The sequence below is a fragment of the Chionomys nivalis genome, chromosome 1 (assembly GCF_950005125.1).
Source record: "Chionomys nivalis chromosome 1, mChiNiv1.1, whole genome shotgun sequence".
NCBI classification, from domain to species: Eukaryota; Metazoa; Chordata; class Mammalia; order Rodentia; family Cricetidae; genus Chionomys; species Chionomys nivalis.
Window position 1 is genome coordinate 139,917,671 of NC_080086.1, and position 22,469 is coordinate 139,940,139.

At 44.5% G+C, this 22,469-nt stretch overlaps 1 protein-coding gene across 5 annotated transcripts in view; it reads left to right on the plus strand.

Moving 5' to 3' along the window:
* The window catches only part of Pde1c (phosphodiesterase 1C), a 528,369-nt gene that overhangs the window by 62,594 nt on the left and 443,306 nt on the right, over window positions 1–22,469 (plus strand). Inside the window, exon 1 of one of the 5 annotated variants that reach the window (XM_057762575.1) lies at window positions 9,752–9,836. The exons of the other annotated variants lie outside the window; for them this stretch is intronic. Within the exon in view, the coding sequence (XP_057618558.1) occupies window positions 9,752–9,836 (85 nt within the window). Of the gene's footprint in view, window positions 1–9,751; window positions 9,837–22,469 lie in introns of those variants that run through there. 5 annotated transcript variants of the gene reach the window in all.

Consider the following 22,469-nt stretch of genomic DNA (forward strand, 5'->3'; position numbering starts at 1 on the left):
GAAAAATCTCAGAAAGGACCACTGATTTGTCTTCCTTTAATGCCTGCATTGAATTAGTACCCCTTTACCCTTTTCTGCTTGGTATTCTTTCCAAAACGTGCCTTACATGTCCATCTACAGCACACCTCTATTTCCTGGTGGTTTGCTTGAGTTGCTGAGTGCTTGGATCAATTTCACACGCTAATTGTCGTGTGTGTTTGCGTCAGTTCCGTAAGTGTGTGCCGAGTGCTGGCTGTATGGAAACCCTACTGTTTTGAAGGATGGCCCTAGAATCACAAGGAAGACAGAGGGAACCAAGTTACGTTCCACTTTCACAAATGGTTTCTGTTGGCGTGAGAGGCCTTGTGAAAGAAAGTTGGTCCCCAAATGTACGTGAAAGTACTTATTGCAGTGGGGAAAGTACATTCTGGTAACTTAACTACCTGACAGATGCCTCTCAGCGCTAAACCACTGAGACTCCCACCTGCTGCCAACTATAACTACGCTCTTTTATCATGATAATATATTCTCTGATTCTCTGACAAAGTGTTTTTTTTTGGGGGGGGGGCAGAAGTGTACTAAACATCTGGAAAAATTTGCTTGTGATTCTGAGACTTCAGTCATCTTGTCAGTGTCGAGACTGTGATTTCCCCACACAGTGAGCATGTGTAATTCCTGATCAGAATTAGAACTTCAGTCACACAAGCCTGTACGTCACACAAGTCTTTCAGTAGCAGCTTACCTTGTATGGTGAGCACGCACACCTAATATTGTGTTAGTTGCTGACACAAGGTGTCAGGTGGTGTTGATGTGGCAGGAGAACATCTCCATCAGTGATGTAATGCGGAAGGATAGAGTTGCCCCTGGAAACAAGAGCCTAGAGCATCTAGATGACAAATGCCATAATCATGGACAGTCTTACCTGAGGCATGGAGGATGGTTAGAGTATATATCTGATGACATGGGACACTGACATACTAATTTCTGTATATCTCCCTTGTTTTCTTTTTCACAATGCTGGGGATCGAACCTGGGGTCTTCTAAAATGCTAGGCCAGCATTTCACCACTGAGTTACATTATTAGCCCTTCAATGTCTCTCTAAAGCCAATGCCAGAGACAGAATAGTCATGTATTCATTCAATCAGCAAGCATTTACTTACCATCTACAATGGACTATTGCTCTTTCTTTATATCTGGAATACATCAGTGGACAAAATAATTATAAGCTCTAAGAAACTTCCATATTTAGTGAGAGTATACATTGATCTGGCTTAGGATGTGTTAGTCCAATATTTAGCTTACATTATAAAATGTTTAAAAACAAAAGCTGATACTCATATGGAATGAGAGTCGAATGTTGAAATCCTGGCATGGCAAACTTTAAATGACGAAGGGGGGTGGGAAGATAAAAGAGAGGAGGAGGAGGTCTGGGGTGGGGGAACAAAACTAAGGATAAAGAAAGAAAACATATACTACTACAATATGAGATAATTAAAAATAATATTTAAGGGCCAGTGAGATTGTTCAACAGGCACTTGCCACACAGATATGTGTAGGCCTGACAACCTGGGTTCATTTCCCAGATCCCACGGCAGAGGGAGAGAACTGAGTCCTGAAAGTTGTCCCCTGACCTGTGACTCTGACTTTCTATTTATTTATTAATAAACAAATAAGTCTTATTTATTTATAAATAAAGTAAGATTTTTTTTTTTAAAAGTGTGATACGAGATACCATACACAGGTGGATAATAGCAATCTCAGAAGCCATGGATAATCCAATGAAAATGCTGGTGTCTGAGGTGAGATACCTACATCCGTGTGGGTTGTTGGTTAGAAAGACCTTAAAGGGTGTCTCCCAACACAGAATATTGCTTTTACTTGCACACTAGAAATAGATGGTATATACGTTGATTGCAGGACCAAGAGAAAAAGAAGCCAGAACTGAACTATAAGCTCCCTCCCTCCTGGAGAGCATACATAGTGACAGAGCTTCTTTGCAGGCTATGGAAATAGAAAAGTCATTAATAATCTTATGTATCTGTGACTACTGAAAGCTATATACCAATGTGCCAGGCAAGATGGTGCAATAGTGGCACAAATGTTATGGGGTAACCGATCATACTCTGTGATTGGATTTGAGGCCTGCTTTACAGGAGGGAATTCATGTCTGACACTTCAAACAAACCTCAAAATTTCATGCCTGGGAGGTCATAGATGCTAGAACTTACCACTTTTATTTTTGCTATTTTGATATGGGATCAAAATACCTTCTAAATATTTATGTTTGTATCTAGAGACAAATACTTACCCCAGCCTTGATCAGAGAAGCCTCTCTTTGCAGTGAATGATGGTGAATACAGAGAAATCAAGCTCAAGGGGCTGAGAATAAGTGAGTATTGTGTGCTCAGCCCTAAACAGAAGAGCTAGACTGTTGTTTCTGAAGCTCAGGGAGCATTGCAGAAGAGTGTATGGAAATATTATAAAAGCTGCATGGTAGGGTGATGGGCTGGACATATCTCTTCTAGACATCACAAACTCAGAGCAACTTCAGCGTTACCTTTACTGGGAGTACACATGACTGGCACTGTGCATAGCCAATCATGGAGGATGGAGGAGGGGCTGGTGATGGAAGCTGGAGAGGTGTAGTCATGGTCTCTAATTGTATACCCACTGGTAAGCCCACCATTAGATAACCCTGGCCAAACTTGGCAGGTTATAACACAAAGCAAAAAAATATGATCACGGGCAAAGGACTTGTAGGGAGGAGCGGGAGCTGACAGGGTGGAAGGGAGATAGGAGAGGGTGTGGGGTAAGAGTGATCATAATCCATTATCTTCATGTATAAAATTGTGAAAGAATAAATTTTCCTTAAAGAGAAAACAATAGAAGAAGTAATTAGGTCTCTGTGACTGAGCTGATTGCCAACTTTCACGATGTTTCTTTGAGTATGGTAGGACACAAGTGTTACGTTTCTGTCACTGTGACCAAATACTCCACAGGGGCAACTTGAGGGAGAAAGGGCTTATTTTGACTCCTAGTTTTAGAGGCATTTCAGTTTATCATGGTAGCAGGAACGTGTGACAGAGTCTCACCCTGACAGCAGGCTGGAATCAGAGGTTCCTAGTGGAGCCAGGGAAGCCATTTAGGTGTCACCTCCTAAATGCTCTACAGCCTTCAAAATGGTGCCACAAGCTGAGAGCCAATGGCGCACAGTACATCAAAGAAGACATCAAACTGTAACTAATGTTTCTGTGGGGGGAACCAGTGGAGCACAGCCTGTTTGTGTTTATAGGAATTAGCACAAGCCTGAGCTCTGTGGCTCTCAGGATCTCAGTGGGCCATAGTTCCAGCATTAGACAGCAGTTACTAGCACCACTCACTCTGATTTCATTCCGTCCCCTCTCTCTAGTCCCTTCTCATTTTTTATTTTTTTAATAAAATTTATTTATTCTGTTTTTCACCTTGTATATCTAGCTCCCATTCATTCCCAGTCTCTTCGCATCTGCCCCCTGCCCCTGCACCCACCCCAGTAAAATAAAATTCAAGAGAAAAAAATTAAGAAAATAAAATGAGAAAAATTTAAATAAAAGGGGAGCAGGTAGGGAATTAAACATCTTATCATGGAAGTTCCACTGCAACCCAACAAGTCACACTATATACTGCTTGGTCCATACATCTCTACGTGCAAAGAGTCATTGGTCTGGTTGCAGAACCCTGGTTTGCACTACACTATCGATGCTGGGCCTCCACCAGGACTCTTCCTGGACACCGCACTGGTGCCCTGTGCTGTGGAGATCCTGCAGCTTTGGGTCTGTGGGTGGGGTGGATGTTGGGGCAGGTTGAATCACAAACCTGGGTCTGCACCTGGGCAGCTGTAGGGTTGGTCCGTCAGATGAGAGATGGAGACAACTCTCCTATGGTCACAATTTCGGGGCTGGCTCACCTCTACCTGCTCTGACCAGCTAACCATGTTGGCTCTATTGTGCTTCCACGGCGAGGTGCCGGGTCTGCTCTCCCAACTATTGCAGCTGGTCAAGGTCAGGGACAGCTCTCCTGTTCTTAAGACTCCAAGCCCAGTTCTCCAAATTGATCCAGGCATTGATGCAGGGGTGGAAGGAGGTGGGGCGACCTCTTTTTTAAATTTGCAATTTAAATGTTTTTAAAGCACTAAGCAGGTAAACCACACACACACACACACACACACACAGACCCCACTGCCCGTCTACCACATTCGATCCAGGGGAGGCTGGGTTGAAAAAGTTTTTCCTCTCTGGCGTACTTTCCCACCTGCCAGGTGACTTTCCTTCACCTCCCTATTTTTTCTTAAATGCATTTTTAAAATAGTTGAAATTGCTGTAGCTTATTTCATAGTTTGTTCCTTTCCTTCACATTTTGTTCTGACATTTTCTTCCAAATATCAGCATTCCTATTATTGCCATCGTCATCAGAAAACACACCCAATGCAGAAAAGTTGGTAATTAAGGAACACGCTTGCTATTTAGTTTGAGATGAATCACTAGCTTGGGAGAAAGTTCTTTTATATCAATTTTCTTTTTAGATCAAAGTTCCTTTAGATCACTTTAGTTGCCAGCGAACCGCTGATAGAGGAGAAAGTATCTGTTAGAAGTCATTCTGGCTGATTCCAGCCTCTACTGTGTCAGCAATCCCCCTTTGGACTGCCTCTTCACCTCCGCTCTATGGTTTCCAGCCTTCATGGGGCCCTTGGTAATTCTGTTGCCAAGGTTGCCGCTGAAGTGAGTTACTTTCTCCGGAGATTTCAGCACCGCACTGGGAAAATCTCACTGCAAAATCTGCCTTCTTTGTAACTGGAGGCCTGATGTGAGATCCAGGACTTGTTAAGCACTGAGTCTGGTACAAGTGGCCTGCCCAAGGCGGGACATCAGAGAAACCAAGTTCCGTCCCTTAGGACTGAGTGCAAAGGTTTACTGGCTTTACCTGCTCTGTCATCCACCTGGTGCCCTGAACGTTGCAAACTTGGATGCTCTGTATTCTAATCCCCTGCTCGTCTTTGGAGGTTATATACTGAACTTCTCTCTGTTGTTTTCTTTGCCTTATCACATCCTGGCCCTTTTGTATTTCTATATATCTGTGTTTTCTAGTTACAGAAAGGAAAACTATATGTCATAAGATGATGCAATATACAGCCACTAAATCAATTACATTTTTGGCTTTCTTTCTAAGGTCAAGGCTGTAATGCAGCATTAAAATTCTTTATATAATTAACGAGTAATAGGACACATATAAAAGTCTTATTTTTTACAAATAGGAATTGATTTATATTAAAGTGGTGGGGTCAGGTGCTTTGGTTTGGGGAGCCTGGAGTTAAAATTCAAAGTTTAAAGTCTGGTTCAGGGTCAGATTATTATCTTAGCCCTTAGGTTAAAACCCACCTCTCCACCTGCTGAGTTAAAAGTCAAATTCAGTCAACAGGGTGGAAGAGATAGGGTTTCAAAGGATGTGTTTACAAAACCTTTCTCCCCAACCTAAATTTCCTGGAACAACTTGTGGTTTCATGGGGTGATATGACTAATTTCTGGTTATGGGAATGTGGTGGTAGGGACATGATTCTTTCATGCCCAGACCCTAAAATCCTTCCTCATGTCCATTTGCTTCTTTGGCTTCCTTCTACCAGCTAGCTGTAGAGGATCCTGGGAGGGAAGGATTCCCAGTCCCTAGGGCTTAGCATAAAGCTTTCTCCATTCCACACATGCTTTGTGGGAAGGAGAATGGAGCCGCTGAGACTCTGAATGCTTCCTATAAAGGGTAACAGAGTAGACTAACAAAAAAGTTGCAGCAGGAGGTCCTCAATTGATGCTACTAGCTCTTTTCTCTTCTGGTTCCCATGAAGCAATGCCTGAATCCTCTCCAGGAGGTTGGCAATGGGAAGAGTTTCTGGGGCTTGTCTAAGTTAAGTCCTTGAACAAGCCAGGTTTAGGTGGGAAGCCCAGTGCATTAGACCAGGCGAGGGGGCATAACTGTAACTTTCCCTTCCCTGGCTTCCAACTACTTTCCTGTTAGCTTCTATTTCCCATTAAAAGCATCTTCTGCCCCATTTCAGAGAGAAAACCTAAGTTGCAATGTTCTCCACATCGCCCACAAGATGCTGTAAGGCCACATGGGGCAATGGAAGGAGCTTTTTCTTTATTCTGAAATTTCATTCTCAATGATGAAGAGTCATTGATGTGTTTTAGGTAGCGGAAGGACATTACTAAAATTTTCTTTTTAAAAGATCTCCCTAGCTTCTAGTTGATGACTTGGAGTAGAAATCCTAGCTGGGTAGAATTTATTGTCAGGGTTTCTGTGAGAGTCGTTGGTAGCCTGGACCCGGGGAAGAACACAGGAAAGGTCTGGAGAGATGTCAGGCACCCCGAGACCGAGGTTCTGACAGGATTTCGTGGGTATTCTATGAGAATGACGTCTGATGTGAATGGCAGGGCAGATGTGAGTGGCACTCTTAGAGGTCACAATGTGGCCTTGGTGCTGTTCTGAGAGCATTATGGTGGGAACCCAGAACTGACCCATTGTAAAGAGCTATTGTGTGCAACCTTGGTCAAGAGGCCAATCATTGAACTCTGAGTTTGTCCCAAACTGAAGCTGCTTTCCAAGAGAAGAAAGGTCCCTTTTTCTAGCCTTCACAGAGGTGCCAGACAAACCCTGCAGAAACGTTTGCCATGCTGAGTTTGACCCAAGGAATGATTTGGAGCACCAACCAGTTAGCTGACAGATTCTCCTCCCCTGGTAACAGCTGGGAAGAGGGTAAAGGTCAGGTGAGCCTGAGAAAGTGTATGAAAGCTTTCTCCCCTACTTTGTATTCCAAATGAACTCCGGGGGAGAAATGGGAAGATAGAGAGTACTACATCAAGATATCTGCTCTCAGTAAGGTGAGCTAGGTTGAGACAGGTGTGTGAAAGTCAGCATGAGGGCATTGAACAAAGCGAGGGGAGTGGGAAGGTGACTGAGTCCCTGCTCAGCAGCAACAGAAAAAAAATCGTCTGTGGACAGAAGGAAAGCCAAGAACAAGCTGAGCTCTGGAAGTCCAGAGAACATTTCCTAAACACTATGTAGTTCTTCATCTTTTTCTAGAAATAAAAAAATTGGAAACCAATAAAAGCAACCTAGGCATATCTGTAAATCCCAACATTTAGGTAGATGAAGCAGGAGGATTGCCATGAGTTCAAGATGACCTTGGTTTTGGGTTTTGCTTTTTTTTTTGATCTAGTGTCTTTTATAAAAATATTTACCTGTTTAATATTTTTTCCTTCAGTCAGTGTCTTGCTTATGTTGGTCTTGAACTTGCATTCCTCCTTCCTCAGTCTTTTGAAGGCTGGAATTGCAAGAGTACACCACCACTTCCAACTTTTGAGTTCTTTTAAAGGGTGTGCCCTTTAAAAATGTAACAGCCACCTTTAGCTCGTAGATTTCATAGAAACAGAGCAGGGTGGACTTGGCTTTCAATGTTTACTCCAACTCAAAGGGGAGAGGGGCTGCATTTGCTGGGTTGCTTTGACTTGGTTTGCTTGCTGTAGAGTCTTTCTGGAGGGAACACTTGTGAGGGAGCAAGCACAAGCTCATTTTGCTCTCAGACCCAACTGCCTCCTTCCCTGGCTTACATCACGTCATGTTAGCTTGAGCTTCACCTGGTTTCATTGGCGTGAGAGACCTGCACGGAGAAGGCTGCTTTGCGACAGAAGATAATGAATTCAGTGATTCTGTAGGTGTGCAGTCTCTAAAGCCAGGGAAAGAGTGCCATGCAGGGGGAGAGAGGGAGTCTTTAAACAGTTCTAATTGTTCAGGTAAGTTATTTTAAACCACACTTAGGTAAATGATCACGTTGTTATTATTTTTGATGGAGTATATTTCAAGAAGCTTTTCTGTTAAGTGTGATAAAATAGCATTTGAATTTCACTCACTCAGGCAAAAATTTCCATCACTTTAGGCGGTTTCCCCCTAGATAATTCAGCATGGGAGATGCTAACTCAGGTTTCTTGGCTCCTTACTTCAGGACTTTTGTTGGGACGAAAGAAGGCAAATGTTTATTTTAAAAGTTTAAAGTGTGAAAAATGAGAGTGTTTAGAAACTTTAATTGCTGTGTCAAATACACACAACATACATATAAAATGTTACACATAAAACCCTCCTGTAGAATCTGTGGCTGAAACAATAGTTATTGTCACGCAGAAAACTTCTCGGTGTCTGCATGACTTTGTCTGAATGCTCACGCTGTCCGAGGTCTGACAAGCTTCCTCACCTGATTCTCACTGAAAGAACTGGACCGTGAGTCTGGGAGTTCTGAACACCTTTGGATCACCTCGCTTGTGGTGGCCCTAGATATCACCCTCGAGTCAGTCCGTGAGCTTCTTCTCACGCTTCCATCTTCCAGACATGACTGGACACGATAAGGATTGCAGCATGACTTGGCTGCACCCTAGTTCTGGTGAAGAGATGGTCAAATTCTCTGAAAAATGAGGTCTGCCATGCCGTTGTCTTTATGACGAATTTATCTTGCCCTCAAACTATCAGACTAAATGTGGCTCTAGGTTTTCACTAAGAGAGCTTGCCATTCAAGTACCAGCTAGAATTTGACATAACAAACTCATTTCTTTAAAAGTACAAGACTAAATTTCCTAGGCATGTTCAACCTGGGTTCAAGTAGTCCCCGATCTACTGTCCTCTTCCTCTGAAGTCTCCTGAAACTGCCTAGCAACGCACTTGCTGGACTCTTAATGTTGGTGAGTTTCATTAATGGTGACACATTGCTGCTCGGCAAATGAGGCTGAATTAACCGTTGTGATAGCTTGGGTGTGGGAGAGGGTCCCTCCGTGGGACTCAGCTCTGGTCTTTGTGCATCTCCAGCATGCGTCTGGTAAACGTTATCATTTTAGACATTTGGAAAACCCAGCGACACGTGCTGTGCTGTGGGGTCATAAAGAGAACCTGAGTCCCAAGTCTGCACCTTTCTCAAGCCTTCCTGTGCCCGGATTCCCTCTTCTGTCACTATAACCTTAGCTATAGGATTCTTGAGATCGCCACCTCCACACATCCCCAGAGTCCATCACAGGTAACAAACTCAAATTTGAAGCGGGGTGGGAGGTTGGAGGGGGTAAGCCGGAGGAGCCCCGATTGAATTCGGGTTCTTTAAGTTAGGTTGTAAATTGCACGTCTTAGGGCTTTCATGTAGAAATGCTTACCCACAAAAGAGTTAGTTTGGTAATTATCTTCTGGTCAGGGACTGCCGAGAAGTGCTATTATTGGGGCTTGGGCTAGTCCTGGGGACAGCTGTGGGAGGAAGTGGGCGTGGCAATGGCTCTACTTCCTTGTTTGGAGTAAACTTGGGCGTCTGACGGCTGAGGTGTTGGCGTCTCCATCTCTTGTGTGCTTTGGGGGAGCTTTCCACTCTGCCAGAGAAAACACACCTAGAAAAAGCACGAACGTCAATCCCCGCCATTCCCTCGGGGTCTCCCAACCTCCCCCAGCTCCGGAGAGCAAAGCGCGAAGGGGCGCGGCAGCCCGGACCAGCCCACAGCCACACGCAGCCTCACAGCCTCGCCAGTCCCCTGCCGTCGCTGCTGCAGCCGATTGGAGATGGGGCAGTGGCGGGGGCGCAGGGGCTGCACAGGGAGCCTTGGTTGTTAGCTCCCAGGTCTAGGTGCGTGCAGCCGCCGTTAGCAGCTCGTAGCCAGCGTGGGTCTGTGGTGACAGCGCAGTGAAGGCTGGGCACCGGCTCGAGCTGAGACCACAGAGGCACAAACCATGACGGACGCCAGCCAAAAGAAGGAGGGCTTCAAGAAATGTAGGAGCGCCACTTTCAGCATCGATGGGTACAGCTTCACTATCGGTGAGAACTTTGTATCCGGGCCGTTCTTGGCGTCCTCGCACACCCTCCGGTGGCGGTGGCCAGTTCTAAGCGGGGAGGGGGTGGGCATGGGAGTCTGGGTCGGAGGGTGCTGACTGGAGGGAGCCCTGGGGAATCTGACCTGCCTGGGGAAGCCCAGTTCGGGCTGTCCCTGCAACTCCATTGCTCTAGCTAGCATCCTGGAGTCAGTTTTCAATTACACCTCTTTGAATGGCTCATTCCACGCTGAGATTTGGGTGGTAAGGTGTAGAAGAGGATGGATGGAGGCAGAGATGGAGATAAGAACGAGGAGAAAGAGGAGTCGGAAAGGACCGAGAAGGAAGTGGGCAGACAGAGACAAAGAGTAACAGAAAAGTCAGAAGTTTAGGGACCGAGATGTGAGGACAAAAGACTAACAGGAGGGAGGGAGAGAGCACTAGAGAGTCACACAAGGTCCTTTTAGAGTCCTGAGCTCCCAGTGGCGGGTTGCAGGCAGACAGGCAGGGAGGGATGATGCCCATTGTGACTGGAATGTTTCAGAGAAAGAAAAAAGCTGGGGTGTCGGGGAGTTGTGTATTGGGAATTTCAAATGGTTTGTTTTTCTCCTGTTCACGAAGAGGGGAGAGACAGAAGAGGCTGGGAGTGTCCTCAGGTTGCTGACCACCGTGTTCAGTCACTGGAGGCCAGCATTTGAAAAGGTCAGGCCTCCAGTCTTACTCTGAGTTTCTGCTGTTTTGAAACAGCTTTTCAAGGCCTGGCATCTTTATCCTCTTGGGAGCTGAGCCCACCTGGGAGATGGAGCTAGCCCTGGGTCAGCTTCCTTTAGGAATGTTTGCTTTGGCTGGCAGCAGGTCTGAGGTGGGTACCCACATGCTCTTCTCAGGTTCTTTTTAAAGCAGTCACTCAAGTGACCAAGACCCTCAACCCCGTCTTCCCCCCACATCTCTGAGAATGACGGCATATGCTATTTTGTTTTAGGCTTCACCTGCTTGGAGTTAGAGCAGGAAAGTGCTGGCGCCAGGAAAAGACCAGTGATGAGGAACTTGACTCTGGGTCACTTGCACCCCCCATGAAGTACTCCAGAGTTAGTGGAGCAGAATAAGCATGTGCCCTTCCCCAGATACACCAGATCACACCTGTCCACACTTTCCTGGGTTGTTTCTGCAGCCAGGACTGCCGTTGTTCCCCAAAGCAGGCATAGGGAAGTCATGCCTGTCTTTTGGAAACTCGATTCCCTTGTTGCCTCCTTCACTTTCCATCCCCAGGGAATGACCTTCCTTCCCCCCTCCCCCACCACCACCCCAGACCCAGGAGTTCACCTCCAGAGCCTAGAATGGCTGATGGGAGTGCGTGGGTAGTCCTCGGGCACTGTCAACTCCCAGGAACTACTTATTTGCTTTCTGCTCTCTAGAGGTGATGCTCTGGGCCCAGGGAAGGGTCTTAGAAGTGAATGAAAAGTTTCCAAGGTCAGAACTGTCTCATGTAAAGGTCACATAAATTTCAGTTTTCTTGACTCCAGTAGAAAAACTTTCCCAAGTAAGTTTTAAATTCTACCAAGTAGTTCCCATCAGACCTTACCCTCCATACAGCCGTATCTCACTAAGATGTAGGGTCTTAGAATGATCCTCTTCCGCCTACGATCCTCCCATTAAGGGAAGTTCTGCTAGCCTAGCAGAACCCTATAGCCTGGTGGTCAGAAGGCCCCCCAACGAGAACTGGCCTCTGAGAGATGCGAGCTACAAACTTGACTCATAGTTGCTGGGCTTCTACTCTTCTCATCCTGTCGTCTGTCATCCCCATCAACAAATGTCTATTGAATTTTACTGTATTGCATGATGTGTCTGCCACATGACAAAAACTCAATAAGCAGTAATTGTTGCACTTGTTCAAGATATTAAACTAATATATGAGTAGTTTATGAAGACAGACTTTGGATCTTTATTCAGGGATTTTACACTTCTGGTTATATGCTGTGTCTGCAGAAATACATTATAAAGTAAAAATTAGTAAGTGTGATAAAAAACATTTTGGATTTTTAGGCCAATATAGACATTTTAGAGAATGCAGATATTAAAAAAGGAAACAAAGAAATTCACCTCTTATATCATTCACTGATAAATGTTAATATTCCTTGTTTATACTTTCCAATACATTTTTTATAGAGACACATTTTAATATAGTGTTTGGAAATCTCATATTTAATAATATCTTATTAGTTTGGCTTCCTGGCCTATGAGAACTATTCCCTTAAACCAATCACCTTTTGTGAGTTCCTTAGGCTCTCACTTTTCATCCTTGTGGGTAACGATAAAAACAAAACCCTTGAGGATATAATTTCCCCTTATTGTAAGATCTATTTAAACATGAGTGTCTTCAAGGTGATAGCTACAGTTTGTAATAAATAAACAATCTCATCTGCCGAGTGAGCATTAACGGCAACGAATCCACTTTGGATTACAAGTACTTTATGATTAAGCTTCTTGAAGTGCAATTTCTTGTTCAAAGAATACCCATTTTTAGTTTAGGGATTTTAAAATGTTTTGCTTAACTGTTGTCTGGAAAGAGCTCTTGCTACTTTATGCTCCCATTATTAGTGTATCAAAGTCCTTCCTTGCTCTCATGAATGCTGGACACTATGGCTTACTTAAAAAGGGCTCTAGTTTGAGAGGTGGATTGTGGCATCTCAATTCAACAAGTTTCACTATTTTGTAAAATTGCCTTCTCATTTTCCTTGACTGTTTTACCTTGGGAAAGTCATCACTGATTAATTTAAAAACCTATTAATTTATGTAGTACATATTAATTTTACACACCACATTATCATTATATGTTGGTTAGTTTGATATACCATATGCTAATCATATAACAACTATATAGCTGATATGAACTAATGTACATTATATTCATAGATACATTATATATGTGTGTATGTATTATGTATGTATGTGTTATTATATATGTTTGAAAGTCTTTCAAGTGAATTTTGTCATCTATGTTGCATGTAGTTTTTGCTAGCAAGACCCTTTTCTTTGCAGCATCAATGTATGTCAGTCAGAGTCTGTGCTGAAATCCTACTGATTCACCTTGTGCTTCAGCAGTATAGACCAGGGTGCCACCCTCATATCACATAGCAGAGAATCCTGAGGAGGTCTTGGTGTCTCCAGATCACTCTTTCTTTTCGGCATCTAACCTTCTGTTATAGGAACCACTTCTTCCTCTAGTCTACTAGTTTGTAAAAAATTTGGGTCAAAGGATTATGCTTAAGGAATTTAAATGGCCCTGAAGACTCAAAAGATTCTTCTGGCAAGGCATATGGGGATAAGGGAATATTGGGGTCAAGGTAGTTGAGAGACAGGAGCTGTGACAATCTTGTAAATGCCCCCTCATCCTCAGCAGATCCCTGTCCTTTCTCTGGGGAGGGCGTACTTCCCTCCTGGTTCTCACTGGGCCTATGACTCTCTCAGGAGAGAAATGCCCCAGGGGAATGTGGACAGATGTAGCATTTTAGAAGTGGAATTGCCTGGGGAGTATATAGTGTCCTGCTTAGATTTTTGTCAACTTGATAGAAGCTAGTCATTGAGAAGAGAGAACCACTATTGAGAAAATGTCATTGGCTACAGGCCATTCTGGGGGGCATTTTCTCTTTTTGTTATTGATATGGGAAGTCCAGTCCCATAGGGGTGGTGTCACACCTGGGCAGGCGGGCCTGAATGCCATAAGGCAAGCTGAGCAAGCCACAGGACATAAGCCAGTAATCAATGTTCCTCCAAGGCATTTGCTTCAGTTCTGCCTCTAGGTTCCTGCTCTATTTGAATTCATGCCCTGATCTTTTAGATGTAAGATGAACCACCTCACTTCCCTGTTGTTTTTGGTCATGGTGTTTTATCACAGCAATAGAAAACCTGACTGAGATAGTGAAGGGAGGCCAGAGGAGTTAATATTCTGTGGTGAAGGACAGCCCTCAAGAGTTGGGACTGGTCTTAAACATCAGTAACATTCCCATGGAGCAAGCTTTGGAAAGTTGGACTAAGCGTCCTTGTACTCAGATTGCAGATGCTCTTGGGAACTGATGCCAAAACTGAAAATGGGCTCTGTGTAAACAGAGTAGCTGTGGGTTGTGGTCTAGGCTTCTCCACTGGTACTTCACCTGACACACTCCATCATGACAGCTCTGAAAGATGATAGGTCATATGCTCCCATATGGAAGTTTTGAGGTGAGGTGATTTTGTAGACATCACATAGGAAGGAAATGGCAAGGTTGAGATGAAACCACCCATGCCTGGCATCTCCCACCAGGCTCGCCTCTGAACATCATACTGCCTCCCACAGTGGGGGTAGTTTCTGCCTGGGCTTGAGGCTAGCCTACCATCTTAATGAAGAGAGATCTGGGGCTTTGTTAGGTCTGCTGGACCAGCTCAGATTCCAGCAAACCCAGAAAGAGCCAGGGTCTTAGGTAGTATAATCCCATACTCTCTAGAAGAAGATCATGTAAAAGAATGGGGATTGCTAGTCTGTCTGCCATTAGGTTTCTAGTCCAGTTCGGTTCTCCTGGGTTCTCAGGGTGAGTGGCTTTGTGTTCTCTTCTATGATTTACTCAGGGAATCATGGGAACAGGTGTGTGGTAAAGAGGGTCTGGACAAGTCAACAAGTGGCAAACGTAGAAAGCACTACCAACTTACCTTCCACCTGTAGGACACAATTGGACTTGTGATGCAAACCTGTGATGGACATGATTAACTTTAATTAATGTCCATGTGCACAACTTCATGTGTGGTTGGCTTTGGTTTGGCTCATTCCTGGGAATGAGCATTTGAATGTGAAATGAATGGGAACGTGTGTGGAGTGGAGTAGGACCTAGTTATTTGGACATATTTTTCTTGTCTTCTGGAGTTTGAGTGTCTTTTGGGGTTGGTGTTAAGTGGATTTATAGATCCTGACTCCTGCAAAGCAAACAGATCCTTTTTCTTGTGAAAGAGCGTTGTCTGCAAAAACACAGACACACCTTTTCTTGCTAAAGCACCCAGTGTGGAGTCTTTGATCTCTTTTGATAATACCCACAGCTCATTTTTCAGAGAGAAAATGAGAGAATGGGAGTTTCTCTCCCCATTTTCAGAAGGAATCAGCATTCCTTAGTTGCCTATAGTTTGTGTGTGTGTGTGTGTGTGTGTGTGTAGTACTGAGGCCTCACGGACTTTCTCCCGTCAATTTTAGCATGTCTATTGGTGTCCTCCTTGATCAGCTCATGTTTAGACTGTCACATTGGTGGGACTTCATGGGTGTAGCTTCTGACATCACTAGTAGACATCATCTCACAGAAAATCTTTTGCTCCTCTGGCTCTTTCAAAATCCCCGAGTCTTAGGTGCAGGGATTGTGTTCTAGATTTATCAGTTGGATCCGACTCTACATTTTGATTGGCTTATTTTCTGTAATAATTTATGTCTATTGCAAGAAAGAAGTTTTTGAACTATTTCTTAGCCATCATTTTTCCCCTCTTTTGAGAACTTGCTCTTTGGATGGGCTTCCCTCTCCCCTTGGATATTCTATATATCCTGTATATATTCTGGCTAATAATCCTCTGTTAGATGTATAGCTGGCAGAGATTCTACAGACATCCTCTTCATCATACGGGACTGAGAGCTTTGGCTGCACCTTTGTCATGTAGGGTCTGCCTGTGTTTTCTTCTAGGAGTTTCAGTGTTTTACGTCTAGGTCTTTGATTCAATTGGAGTTAGTTTTTGTGCAAGATGGTAGATATGGGTTTAAATACATTCTCTAACATGCAGACATTCATTTTTCCCCAGCACCGTTCGTTAAAGATGCTGCCTTTCCCTCAGGGTATGTTTTTGGTATCTTTATCAAATACTGAATGGCTGAAGTTACATGTAAACATGTTTGGGCATTCAATTTTGTTTTATTGGTCTACATGTCTGTTTTTGTGCTTGCACCAATTTTTTTTTTTATTACTATGGCTCTATGGTATACCTGAAAAACTGGAATGTAATTCCACCAGCATTGTTCTTTTTGCTTAGCATTGCTTTGGCTATTGTGGGTCTTTTGTGTTTCCAAATGAATTTTAGGTTAGTTTTTTTTTCTATTTCTGTAAAGAATGAAACAGGGATTTTGCTTGTGATTGTTTCTGAATCTGTAAACACTTTTTGGTAGGATGGTCATTTTCACAGTATTAATTCTCCCAATCCATGAACATGAGATGTCTTTCCACTTTCTGGTCTCTTTCTTCGGAGGTTTGATGTTTTCCTTGTAGAGGTCATTTGCTTCCTTGGTTAGGTTTATTTCTAGAGAGTTCTTTTACATTGTGACCATTGTGAATAGGAGTGCCTTCCACTCTTCTCTGTGTTTGTTGTAGGTGTATAGAAAAGCCACTGAAATTTTGTATCCTGGCATATTGCTGAATATGTTTATTGTTTCTAGATGCTTTCTGGCATTTTGAAGGTGGGGTGCACAGGGGAATCTCTAATGTATAGTGTCATATCATCTGCAAATAGGGACAGTTTGATTTCTTCTTTCCCTGCCTCTATCCCTTTAGTTTCCCTTTCTTGCCTCATTGCTCCAGCTAGTACTTTGAGCACAATATTGATTTTTTAAAAATATTTATTTATTTATTATGTATACAATACTCTTTCTGCGTGTATGCCTGCAGGCCAGAAGAGGGCACCAGACCTCATTACAGATGGTTGTGAGCCACCATGTGGTTGCTGGGAATTGAACTCAGGACCTTTGGAAGAGCAGGCAATGCTCTTAACCACTGAGCCATTTCTCCAGCCCCGAGCACAATATTGAAAAGGAGCGAAGAAAGTGGACGTCGCTGTCTCATTCCTGACTTCAGTAGAATCACTTCAAGCCTTTCTCCACTTAGGATGATATTAGTTGTGGGTTTATCATATGTAGATCCCCATCTGACATGGTGGGGGGGAATTGAGGCTCAGAGCTTTGCTTCTTAGCTGAGGATTTTGGCTGCTCTGAGACTCCCAGCCAGTCAGAAGCCAGCCTGTCATCCCTCCCTCCCTCCCTCCCTCTCACTACTTCTCACACAGACATGATTCTGTGAAAAAAGGAAGCCATTTCTTGCTGGTCCAGGGTGACTCTTTTTTTTTTTTTATTGAAAAAAAATATTTTCCGCTTCCTCCCCGCCCCCATTTCCCTCCCCCTCCTCCCGCCCTTCTCCCCCTCCCCCCACTCCTCTTTTCCTCCCTCTCCAGTCCCAAGAGCAGTCAGGGTTCCCTGCCCTGTGGAAAGTCCAAGGTCCTCCCCCCTCCATCCAGGTCTAGGAAGGTGAACATCCAAACTGTCCAGGCTCCCACAAAGCCAGAACATGAAGTAGGATCAAAACCCAGGGTGACTCTTAACTGATGACCCATCTCTTTAGTCCCAGAAAAACAGACTTTAAGTTAAATAAAATAGCTTAATTTCTGAAGTTTCAGTCAAGCCCAAAGAATAGCTCTAGAGATCTGCTATTCAGTATGTACCTACAGTAAGTAGCTTGACAGGTTTTTCCAGTGTTGAGGATTGAACCCAGGGCCCTGTACAAGCCAGGGGGATGCTATGCCATTGAGTCATATCCTCAGTTCCCAATTGTTTCTTATTCATAATAGGAAAATTTTAATAGCCAGCTCTGAGTTCTCTTTGATCAGACACTCATGTAAACTGCTTCTTGAAAAGTTAGTTTGATTATTGATATTGGCCTTTTCCTTCAAAAGGCATTCTTCTTGGTGCCCATGGCATTGTTCCCCTCCCCCACCAGCTTCCGTTCTCCTTATGCTGGATTCCTGGAGGGCCTCTAAGAACTCCCATTGGTTAACTACCTTTGAAGATATGTCACTTGTGATAGTTTTGCAAAGTGAGACCCTATTCGCCAGCAGTGCTGAGCTTACTATGTTGGGAGGCCATGTGGAGATGGAAGTGACTTTAAAGACCTGAGCTCTAGTCATAACCCTGGCACCTTTTGCTCTTGTGGCCTCAGGTCTCTCATTAGTATTGGGGGTAATGGCTACTTCTCTGTTGTGTTGCTGGGAGGTTACTACGGGACCAGCAATGAGGGAACCAAGCACGGTCCCAGTGTCTGCTTAGGGGAGGCCTTTGGTGCTGATGATGGAGAAACGGTGAAGCCAGGAAGCACGGAAGACTCACAGGCACACACGTGGCTACTTCCCCAATGCTGCTTTCCTCAGCTGTCTCCCAAGCCCCAAGTCAGCCACTTATATCAAGTGCCGGTACCCAGGCCAGGGTTTTGGAGGCCTGCCTCTCCCCAGCCAATGCTTCCAGCTGGTTCTGAGTAATTGGCGCCAGCTGCTTTGGGGAGAGCTCCTTGGCACTTCCTGGGCTGTTGGCAGGTGGGTGCTGGAGTACAGCCAGAGCTTGGCCCGAGAACCAGTCCTTCCCCAAGGGGCGCAGGTGGCTTGGAGGCAGAACTGCTAGGAGATGGTTTTCACTTGGTGGAGGGCAGTTGCTATTGGACAGAGGCCCAGACCACTCAGGACTCTGTCCATGAGAGTCAAGCCACACATGCTGCTGCTGCTGCTGCTGCTGAGGCTGTCTCTGACTCCTGTTTTTGTCTCTCCAGCTGGCGGTGCTTCTTCTCCCTGATACACGGCAGAGTGACCTGGGAAGAATTCCAAAGAGGCTATTCAAGAGACAGAGGGATCCCCTGTTCTGACCAGGGGAGGGCTGTGTAGAGGTAGTCAGGTTTAGTTCCCCAAGCTGAAAGCAGACAGTTGCAGGAGTGACCTTCCCAAGGTCAGACTAACAAGTGGGGGCTCAGTGCAGCTCAATTCCCCCTTCCCCTCTTGCATTCTGGGTTGGAACACTGCATCGGGCCTGCTGAGTTGTGTCTCTTGTTATTCGTGTATTATGGCTATTAGAGACCATTTGAGAATTTATTGAGACATATATGATGGAAAAACTATTCCTTCTACACGTTTAGACTATCTCGAAGTTGAATTGCTCAGCTCTTAGGATAGTGAGTTTTTTTCTTTTGTTTGTTTTGAAATTTCTTCATCTTATTTCCCAATCAAAGGACGCTGTCTATATCCTATGATCTGCCCCCAATAAGGAGACCTCTGTAAGTGCTCCCTTTCCTCCCCACCCTTCTTGCCTTAGTTCATTCCAAATCTGGAAGAAGTTCTGTGGGCTTCGGTGTTTGCTCTGTCATCATGGAGCAGGAGACCCTCCTAGCCCTTTGACTCTTTTGATCTCTGTGTGGCCCCTGGAGAAACCTAGCATCATCTTCCTTCCCCTTTGGACCCAAATTGTAGTAGGAGCTAAGGGCTGTGTTCCTGCCGCCCCAGCTCCTGGTCACCTGGCTAGCTTATGCCCCGAAATAACAACACACAAACTGTATTCTTTTAAACACTGCCTGGCCCATTATATCTAGCCTCTTCTCAGCTAACTCTCGCACCTGAACTAGCCCATTTCTAATAATGTGTGTAGCACCCCAAGGTGCACTTACCGGGAAGATTCTAGCCTACGTCCATCCTGGGTCGGAGCTTCATCGCATCTGCCCTGGGGAGCAGCTGCATGGCATCTGAGCTCACTTCCTCTTCCTCCCAGCATTCTGTTCTGTTTACTCCACCCACCTATGTTCTAATCTATGAGGGCCAAGCAGTTTCTTTATTTTTTAACCAATGACCTTCCTCCATCACCAAATAGCCCAAATTAAACCAGAGGATTTAGGCAGTGGTGGGAGAGGGAATGGATTTCTATTTTAAAGTCATTATTTTAGAATCTCCCAGAGAGCCCCCTGTGTCTAATGACTCGTGATTCTTTAACGGTTGGAAGTTACTTTAAAGTTTTTGATCAAGCCTGTTAGATTGAAGGGAACTCCAGTATCCTGTGGAGACAGAGCTTGTAGTGATCAGGCAGCTCAGTATTGAAGGGACACCAGCATCCTGTGGGAGACGGAGTTTGTTGTGTTCTGAGCTGAGTGTGCTCCTAAAGGTCTACAGGGCCCCAGAGAAACCTAACTTTCTATTACAGGGCATTTTCTTCCATTCTTATTCAGCACATTTATGAGGCCAACTGTTTGAAACCTTGAAAAAGTTTAAAAGGTGCATGTTTTAGTCCATCTGTGTAAGACCATAAGCCTGGACTTAGTGACTATTTTGAGAAGCCCATTTTGGGGTGACTATGCAGTTGTTAAGCAAGATTTCATCACATCAGGTCCTGCAATATCACAATTAGCTCCATCTTACAGATGAGTATGTGCTGACTGGGTAAGGAAATCTGTTTTATTGTTGCCTCTTGAAATGCGTGGATCCCTGCCTCCTGAAATAGGGGGGGAGCAGTCCTTTCCAGGAAGAGGGTGCTTGGTGGGGAGGGGATAGAGAAATGGATCTCGTCCTCACAGTTCTGAAACTTAGACTATTTAAACCGGAGACTAATTAGCTACCCTAGCCTTCTTTTCCCATGTCTTTGCCTCCACCTCATCTAGTTACACTCAAGTACAGTAGATTTTCTGGTCTGCCAGTCTCAAAACCTCTAATAGATTTCCCCATTGCCAGAGGGGTCAAGTCTACCCTCCCAGGAAGAGTTCTGCAGCTTTCCATGGTCCATGCTTGTGTCTGGGTTCACACTGCATAGTGCCCCTCCCTGGTTAAGGTGTGTAATTGCCCACTGAGCCAGTCTTTATGGGGTTTCTACTACATACAAGCTGTCTTGGTAGGTACCAGTGTGATATAAAGGACCAACCCTGACTTGGCATTTTCTGTCCACCTGTGTATTGTTGTATGATGGAAAGGTCTAGGTGCTGTGTGGACTACAGCAGTGTGTGCTGAACACATGTGTGGATCTCAGTAGACTTAACAGAGGCCCTGGGGCTAGAGGGTGAGATGATCTGTTGGGTTGGTAGCAGAGACAGCCGGGCCAGGAAGAGGTTGGGGAGGCACACAGAGGTCTGATTAAAAGCCTCATTGGTAAATATTTTTTTTTTTCAAGAGCAATGAGAGTCAATGAACCATTTTAAGGGGAAGCGATAAGACCAATGTTGTGTTTATAAACTTATTTTCCCTACGCTCCATGGAGAATCAGTGGGTGTTTGTTGAATGGTCTTGCTATCCCATAACAGCCAACTCTTCCGACATGTTCACCTTTCCTTTTCATAACTGGGTTTTCCTGTGTCCTTCTGAACTTTAATTCCCTCTTGGGAACAATGCTGAAGTCTTATAGGCTCCTAGCTTAGTAGGTCGTCCATTTTCCTAGCTACTTAATTCTTTTCTTAACAAAATAAAGATAGCATACTAATTTCATTTTCTGTAAATGATCCATATTAATTTTAGTAGATCAGGAAAAAAAACCCTCATTATTCAGCGATAACCTCTGCTAATATCCTTTCCTAGGTTCCCATGGTCACAGGACGAATCCAGTGGGCACAGTTATGTGCAGTTTGGGGCTCTTACAAACAATATTGTTATACACATTTATGTACAAAACTTTGGACATCTATGTCTAGTTTCTGGGGAGAATCTATAGGAGTAGAATTGCCGGGTTGTGAGTAAATTCGCATGTAACTTTTAGGAGTTGCCAAAGTGTCTACATGATTTTGCAACCATATCAGCAATAGCAGAGAGTTCTTGAACTAAGTTTTGTGGAACTAGGAATCAGCTGCATCTGGTGTGTTTGTAGGGATGGGGACGGAGTGGGTAGCAGCTGTCTGCTTCTTGTTACAATTGGGCAATGAGGCCTAGGCAGAGGATCTTGGGGTGACTTTGATATGCAGCTTTGTTTAGGAATCACTGGGCTAAAATGGTAGGAATAGGTTGGAATAGAAGAAATTTGGGGATCATTCTGGGCTGGATAGAGATATACCATGAATAGTATAATATTTTAGCATCATAATAGCAGTATATAGAGAGACAAACACACGCACACACACACACACACGGGTATGGAGAGAGGGAAAGGAAGAAAGAGTGTATCAGAGAGAGGATGAATATATGAAACTTAAAAAAATATTTAGTTCTAACCAGGCGTGTTGTTTCACACTCTTTATCCCAGCACTCAGGAAGCAGAGGCAGCCGGATCAATGTGAGTTTAAGGCCAGCCTGGTCTACAAAGTGAGTTACAGGACACCCAGGACTGCTAACACAGAGAAATCTTGTCTTGAAACAAACAAACAAGCAAGCAAACAAACAAAAAAATTAGTTCCTCAAGTGTTTTGAATCTCACATATGTTTGGCTCATACTCGCCCCTGCTTCTCCACCTCTTCCTAGATGCACTCACTCCTCTTCCATACACATCTGATTGTGTGTCCTTTTTGTATTTTAAAAACCCTTGAAGTCCAATTTATGCTGCCCAGGTATTCTTGGATGTGTGTCCTTCCGCTGCAGCATGCTCAGCTTACCTATACTCTTAGTGCTGTCTCTCCCTCTCCTGGCAGCTCACATCCTGTTTGCTCCACTGCCCCGTGGGGTTGGGTGCCCAAACCCCTCTCTCTCCATGCTGGGATTTGGTCTAGCATAGACTTTGGTCTAGCAGTGTCACACGAATTTACATACAAAGCTGGCCTTCTGTGCCCGGATGTTTTCTTGTAGTTGCTTACTGCCCTTGGCTCATCCTCTTTCCGCCCCCTTGTCTGCAATGATCCCTGAGCCTCGAGAGGGGGGTTGTGGTATATATGGTTCTTT